At 38.9% G+C, this 7,275-nt stretch overlaps 1 protein-coding gene across 1 annotated transcript; it reads right to left on the bottom strand.

Annotated features, from left to right (window-relative positions):
* Nucleotides 1-4,012: 4,012 nt before the first annotated feature.
* On the bottom strand, nucleotides 4,013-6,810 carry LOC125304793 (lymphotoxin-alpha). Its single transcript, XM_048259291.1, has 4 exons — nucleotides 6,604-6,810; nucleotides 6,298-6,319; nucleotides 6,131-6,193; nucleotides 4,013-5,111 (listed from the first exon to the last, which is right to left on the bottom strand). The coding sequence occupies exons 1-4, from the start codon at nucleotides 6,808-6,810 to the stop codon at nucleotides 4,693-4,695; spliced, it is 711 nt and encodes a 236-aa protein (XP_048115248.1). The 3' UTR covers nucleotides 4,013-4,692.
* Between the last annotated feature and the right edge of the window lie 465 nt (nucleotides 6,811-7,275).

Here is a 7,275-nt window from a genome sequence, read left to right on the forward strand (position 1 = left end):
GGGCAAAATGCCCCATTGACATCAATATGTTTTATATAGAGTCACCACACTGCCACCTGTGGTTGTATAGAGTAACCTGTGGTAGCTCTATACAAAACATATTGATGTCAATGGTGCATTTTGCCCCACATGTTCAATGAATGAAAAAAGAAAGATTTGCATAAGACAAAATCAAAGACAATTGTTTAAAAAAAAGATCATGGATTATAAAAAAAAAAAATATTTAAAAATTCTTTTATATTTAAAGTGTTTAAAATGAACAAATAATTTCAATGAATCTGCTATTCAGAAACCCTAATTTATTTTCTGTTCATTGTTTTTGTGTTTCTACTTATCTCAGTTAGGAAAATAAATCAAGAGCCTATGTTGAGTACAAATATGTCTTCTGAAGGCTTAAACAGAGCCCAGCCAAAAACTCCAGTAAAATAAAATAATACTGTTACTGTAGTAACTGTACCACATTATCCCAAGCTTCAAAAGAGCTCCCCATGTCTGTGACAGCCAGACGTGACACCGCTAAATTCTCAGCTTTTTTATACCCCACACTGAACGCGTAAGAAAGGCCCATCACTCTGGGGTGTGGTCGCCTACTCTCTGGGATTTGTGCACCAAGGTAACTGAAGTTTCCAATTTGTGTCTTGAAATTATGTTTTGAAATAAATGTCTTAGAACAAAAACTTTGGGTAGGCCTATATACTTGTATTTTATAGTTAGGCTAGTGAAAACAGAGTTGATCAGTAGGCTAGTTGAGTTTTGTTATCAATAAACATAACAGCTAATGTCATGTTGAGCAGGAGATGGGCTACCATAAATCCTCAAATTATGCCCGGGATTGATTCTATTTATAGCCGGACACAGGGCTCGAATTATCTTTTTGTCTTCAAGGGGGTCTCTCTATCTCATAAAAAGTTGACACACCCCGCGCATAGCCTAACAAGGCGATACAATGAAATAGCCTAGGAACAAGTGGCGCTTTTGCGCAGTACAGTATATGCGCACGGTAGGCCTAGGCTTTACCTTGACACAAGCATACAACAGACATAGATTTTTCATAGAAAATGATTACTTTTAATTAATTTCAACATATTATTGCTTATAATAGTCCATATCTCAATTCAATTTCACAATACAAAGAAATAGACTAAACGATTTAGTCTGTGCCATTCTCAATTTCACAACGTAACTCATTTACACCAGACCACCGTCTCAGATAGGCTATCCTCAGTGTCAAACACAATAATGCATGTAGTGTAACTTATACAGCTCTGAATGGCAGAGGATAGCTAGATCATCAGACAACACAATCATTGTAGGCTGCATTATGGGCCATAATGTATGGCTTTGTCAATCAACATAGAATAGGTAAAGCGCAAGTTCAACAGCAAACAGGACTTTTCAGCACGTATCAAACCACGTAGGCTAGCCCAATGAACGCCTATGCAAATAGACAAAACACTCACATCAAAGCAGGGTGACTTCTTCAGATTTGCGAGTGCTGTCAAATCGATACGATTTAAGTCAATGAAATAACACCTCTTCTTAATATTTTATTATATTGTTGGTTGGATTAATAAAGTCGTTTTCCTACCATGGGTCTCCAACACACGTTCTCAAGCTCATTGTCTTGCCGCCCCTTTCGAGCTAATTGCCAGAGGCTGAAGCCTACTACATTTAATTGTTGCGTGACTCAAGGCATTCCAGCCTACGAATTTAATAAAAAGTAGCCTACTAAATCATGCATAATTAAACAATAACTCAATTTAGGCTACTTGTCTACGCAAAAAGGTTTCTATTACAGCACAACCCCTATTCAATGAATGGCTACCTTGTCTCGCAATAAATAGCGGTGGAAATCCCTACACTTTTTCAACTGCATGAAACATAACAGTGAACCATCAAATATCTCCCAGAGTTCAGTGCCCATCAGTCCCAACATTTAGCAATATAATCAAACAGTCCAAAAGTAAATTAGATCCCAAACCAAACCGAAAATGTTATGCTTTTGATGGCCTACCAGTATGCCGCTCCAAACGAAAAGCATCTCTAATGATGGTTGTTAGTTGACAAACTGGCTTCAGATATACAACAGAGTGAAATATGAGATTGTGCAGTCTTACAGTACTGTAGATGGCTGTGGTTAGTGATGTGATGCTGTTAATGGGGAGTTTTACATAGTTAGCGCAAACCCTATTTATTATTTATTTAGCGTATATAAGGCTTTTTTTCCTTATCAAAAGTGAGGGGGACGACGGCTGTCTCTTCAGCACTGCGTGGGACACATCCCCCACGCCCCCACGTCCCCCGTGCCTCCTGCGCCCCTGCACTCAAGTGCACTAATGAGCATGAATTGATATATAAGTATTTCTTGACAATTTTGAGCATTTTGGGTATTATTTCTTGCTAAATAGATCAATAGTCACCCTAACAATTGTTTTATAATGTTATATTGTGTATGTGGACCACTTTGGCACATGACACACTACCTTGTAGAATATATCTGCTTTTTGGCACCAAATATATGCTACAATACCAGAAATGTGAAGTTTATAGACAAAATGGCAAATTTGACCTTTTCTGAATTTGACCTTTGATTAGGGTCACTAAAACCTTCAAGAAAAAATGGAGACATGTTTTGTTTTACTCTTAAGAACCCCTAGAACCAAGGGTGGGTGTGCATACCATAGCATTCATTCTGGCAGGCGCCCCTGGTTGTAATCTTGATGATTACGACTTACAGCTCATGAAAACCAAAAATGAGTATTTCAAAATATTAGAATAAGGAGATTATAATACAGAAATGTCGACCTTTTGAAAAGAATTTTGACTAATCCAAAGTAGTTCATTCATATACTCAATACTTGTTCTGGCTGCTTTGCACAAATGACTGCATCAATGTGGCGTGGTATGGAGGCAATCAGACTGTGACACTGCTGAGGTGTTATGGAAGCCCAGGTTGCTTTGATAGCGACCTTAAGGTCATCTGTATTGTTGGATTTGGTGTCTCTCTAATTTATTTTTCTCTGGACAATAAACCATAGATTCTCTATGGGGTTCAGGTCAGATGAGTTGTCTGGCCAATTAAGCACAGTAATTTTGGTAACTAGCAGTTTTGGCACTGTGGGCAGGTGCCGAGTCCTGCTGGAAAAGGAAATCTGAATATAACTTTCTTTTTATGTCAACAAAACTCCAACCTGTATCCACACATGTAACTGTGCTGAACTGCGGCACAGCCCTGCACACGATTCAACCTGCCCACAGCAGCACCTCAGATCGGGTTAACCAACCAACAGCTATATGGACTAGTTGACTACCCTTATACACGCACAAACAATTCCCTATTTTACATGCTTTGCTAATATGTAATAAGCCAATGCATTCATATAGCCTACCATCGTTGTATGTTAACTTTTACACTTACTGTAGCACTGGTGTTACAGAAGTGAGTAGTTTTGTGGCACAATCCACAAAATATCTAGCATCGGAGGTAGGATTAGTTGACCAGCTTGTTTGACCACCCTATGATGGTTGAGGTGTTTTCGCAAGAGTTTTGCTGGTGTTGCTGGTTTAACTGGCCATACTATGTTGGTCATTCTAGCAAACCAGCATGACCATCTTACACCAACAATGTCAAGCTTGGCAGGCTGGTCACTAGCATGACCATTTCACCAGCTGTATCCCACATGACCAGCATTTCCACCTGGCGGCAACCAGCTACACCAGCAAAGACCAGAAAGAGCTGGAAGAAAACTAGCAAAGACCAGCTACAAGCATAAACTGGTTTCTAGCTGTTTTTTTTATCAGCAGGGAAGGCGTGAAATATTTATTTATATCCACTGGGATTTTTTTTCTTTCTATTGTGAGATAATTAGATAATACTACTTTAGATAATAATATTTTGTTCTTTTTGACATTCAACTTTAAAAACCACATCAACTTTTAGGAATTGTATTCATTTTTTTATTAAGCACTCAGCAAAGTCAGCCCAGGGACCACATATTAGTAAAAAGCAACATTTTTAAATATGTTCATAACTTTAATGACCTATTAAACCATAATATCTCAAACAAATCCATACTGCTCAATCTGTTTTTAGAAAATGATTAGATTGGTTATGCATTTAACATAATTGTTTTAACATAAAACAGGTTAGTTTCGAAGAGCTCTCCAATGGGGGAACATTTCTTGTAAAAAACACATATAATTTCTGGTACTGCAAGTGATGCTAAGCTATTTCTAACCTGTAACATTTCTTGTCACATTCAGCAAATATCTCCTCATGATCCACTGGCTCACCATTCTGTGAATACACTGTTAAAAAGCAATCTTTATAAACAGCTCTCAGAATCAGAAACCAAGTGGAGCAAGCCTGTCCCCCAAACCATAACAAAACGGATCAAGCCAACCACTGAAAGGGGAAAGGGAGTTTAGGGGAAGGAAGGGGAGTTTGCCCTGTTTTGTTTGGGGATTGGGTTAAAATATGAACAAATGTGACATCATCCAGAATCGCTTACAGCATTTTTAATTTCATTTTAAAAAAAGTACTGGTATGACCATTACTATCTACATACTAAATATTAGTTTTTTTTAAAAATCACATCAAAACAGATACATCTGAAAAATCTGTTGATACCAAATTGAAACATCACCACCACAATGATATCACAACACCATAACCAAAAGTTTCTTTCAGTTTCAGTCCTTTAGTCTATTTATTAGATAACCACCAAAAACCACCCCTTTCTTAATAAACCAGTCAATCAGCTCAGAAGATGTGTCGACCATGACCTCCAACTTATCGTTAGCCATCAAGTTGATTAAGTGGCCAGCGTAAACACTTCTGAAGTTTGGGTAGGTACAGGGGATGCTGTCCTTTGAGATGAACAAGGTGTCAGGCTCTGGGTAGGCCTCTCTGGTCCTAACGACACTAGCAGTCAGGTATGTCCCTTTTTTTGCCATTTTTGCACAGAAGTCAGTATCTGGGATCCGATGAGACATTTGCAGGAACACAAAATATATGCCATTTGTCGGAATCCAAATAGATTGGACAGCCTGGGTGGTGGTGTGGTTCAGCCACTGCATGGGTTTCATGTTCTTGGTTTGGTTCTTATCAGCTGTAGGGAACACAAAAAGTGGCATGAAGGTGTCAAAGGGTCACGCTCTTCTGGGTGTTCAAGTACTGTACATCTGTCCAACTTGTGGCTATTCACATACTGTACCTAAACTTCAGAGCACCCAGGTAGCACTAAACCCCATCCCGAGGTGAAGTTACTGCAGCCGGTTTCACCCCGTGTTTGCAGACAATGCAAACTATTATCCTATATTATCCTATATCCTATAATTATCCTATATGGGACTCATCAGAAACACCTTTTTTTTATAGCGACTGTAAGCACGCTGTATTTTATATGATTTTTTTTAAAGAAAATACATTATTTCATAGAAAGAAACAGACTCCTTTTTTCAATACATCCCAAGCCATATGTCCTAGTGACTCCAAACCAATGCAGAATAGTTATCCTTTATGAGACTCCTCAGACACACCTCTTTTTATAGTCACTGTATGCACACTGTATTTTATATGAATATTTTAAAGAAAATGCATTATTTCATAGAAATAGTAGTAGACACATAGACAGTGTGCATACAGTCACTATAAAAATAGGTGTGTCTGACGAGTCTCATAAAGGAGAACTATCCTGCTTTGGTTTGGAGTCCCTAGGTCACATGACTTGGGAGATGAATGTAGATGGGAAAGATGGGATGGGAAATAATGCATTTTCTTTAAAATATTCATATAAAATACAGTGTGCATACAGTGACCATAAAAAGAGGTTTGTCTGATGAGTCCCATATAGGATAACTATTCTGCATTGGTTTGGAGTCACTAGGTCACATGATGTCAAAGCTATTGACAAAAAAAACTATGAAGGTATAATTTAGAAGGTAATTTATAGACGGTACCTAAGTAGGTCGGCTGGGAGGAAGTAGACAGGTCATCTGTTTGTACATTGTCTGCAACCGGCTACATTAAAAAAAATTTTGAATATCTGTCGAATATCCAAATATCAAATATCAAACTAACTTCACCTCGGTAAACCCCATGTGGTTTTGTGTTGAAAATGACACTTACGAGTCAGGTAAAAGGAAGGCTTTTTCTTCTGCCGGGCATCATGTTGTGCTTGAGCAGAAGGTTCTAAAAGCAAATGGATACCAAAATATTAATTTCAGCTGTGCATGCCATTGTCCATGTCCAAGTAGGTCTATCATAGGCACTAGCCCAGCAAAGACAACTCTTACCATTCTGGGCAGCAATGCCAGCCTGAAAAACAAACACATGTTGGAGCTGAACACACCGACAAGCAGGTCAACATCCGAAATGTCTCATCCTACATTCCATGTTTTTATTATGTGCAAAATCTGTGTATCTATAAAGCTAGTAAGGAGGGTTCCTGAACCGTTTTGATAGAGGTCCCAGTAAACATGCAGAGCAAAGCAAACACCATTCCAATAAAAAAATGGTAAAAATCATTTTAACAATTTATAGCCTACAGCTTAAACAAATTCGTATGTTTGAGAGTAGCATGATTCGCAGAATCACCTTACCTCACTCGCACTGTTACGTTTCTGATAATGGAAGAAAAAAACAGCTGCTAAGCCCATGAGTATCATGAACCCCGTGGCAAGACGTAACCGCGTCTCCTGTCGCCTCATGGTCTGATAGTGTCTTAACAGGGTTATGACCATCTCCTCTTGTCTCAGGTCGGTCACCGAGTCTGTAGAAATGACTTCGGTGGAAACGTCGGACAGCATCTCGTGTACCAGACTGACACCTAGGCTACCTCTGACCAAATCCCTTAATCATTTTAACTACAGTTTCCAAGACTTTATAGTTGAACCCCGCCCATACAAATCCCTGCTTTCTCATGCAGAACAAACAATAGTTTAGGATAGTTCCGAAGTGACGCACAGATGGGCAGATTCGCAAGATTCGCGGTTTGCAGTTCAATAAATCATAGGCTAAACGTTTTCATTACACAACAGGCAGCTCTATCTAACCATAGTGAGGTTGCTACGAGCTAGGTTATAACCCGGTTTTCGTCCGAACGAACCGTCTATATGTGGATAAATAAAATGCATTCCGCTTTCAGCCGAGCGTAGGGGCCGTCTAAAGTGCCAACCGAAAGGAAAGATACATTTCAATAGCTTCACTGTTATTGAGTCGAACGCTTCCAAAATCACTCCACACATCTAGGGTATCCATATGGTCATACTACA

This window comes from Alosa alosa, chromosome 12 (assembly GCF_017589495.1).
Source record: "Alosa alosa isolate M-15738 ecotype Scorff River chromosome 12, AALO_Geno_1.1, whole genome shotgun sequence".
In the NCBI taxonomy this organism is placed as follows: domain Eukaryota; kingdom Metazoa; phylum Chordata; class Actinopteri; order Clupeiformes; family Clupeidae; genus Alosa; species Alosa alosa.

What these genes read in the sequence shown, in the direction of transcription:
- LOC125304793 (XM_048259291.1), bottom strand. Translation starts at nt 6,810, where the DNA reads ATGCTGTCCGACGTTTCCACCGAAGTCATTTCTACAGACTCGGTGACC. An exon ending in AACGTAACAGTGCGAGTGAG is followed by an intron (nt 6,320 to 6,603) that starts GTAAGGTGATTC and finishes TTTGTTTTTCAG; the next exon opens with GCTGGCATTGCTGCCCAGAA. An exon ending in TGGCATTGCTGCCCAGAATG is followed by an intron (nt 6,194 to 6,297) that starts GTAAGAGTTGTC and finishes ATTTGCTTTTAG; the next exon opens with AACCTTCTGCTCAAGCACAA.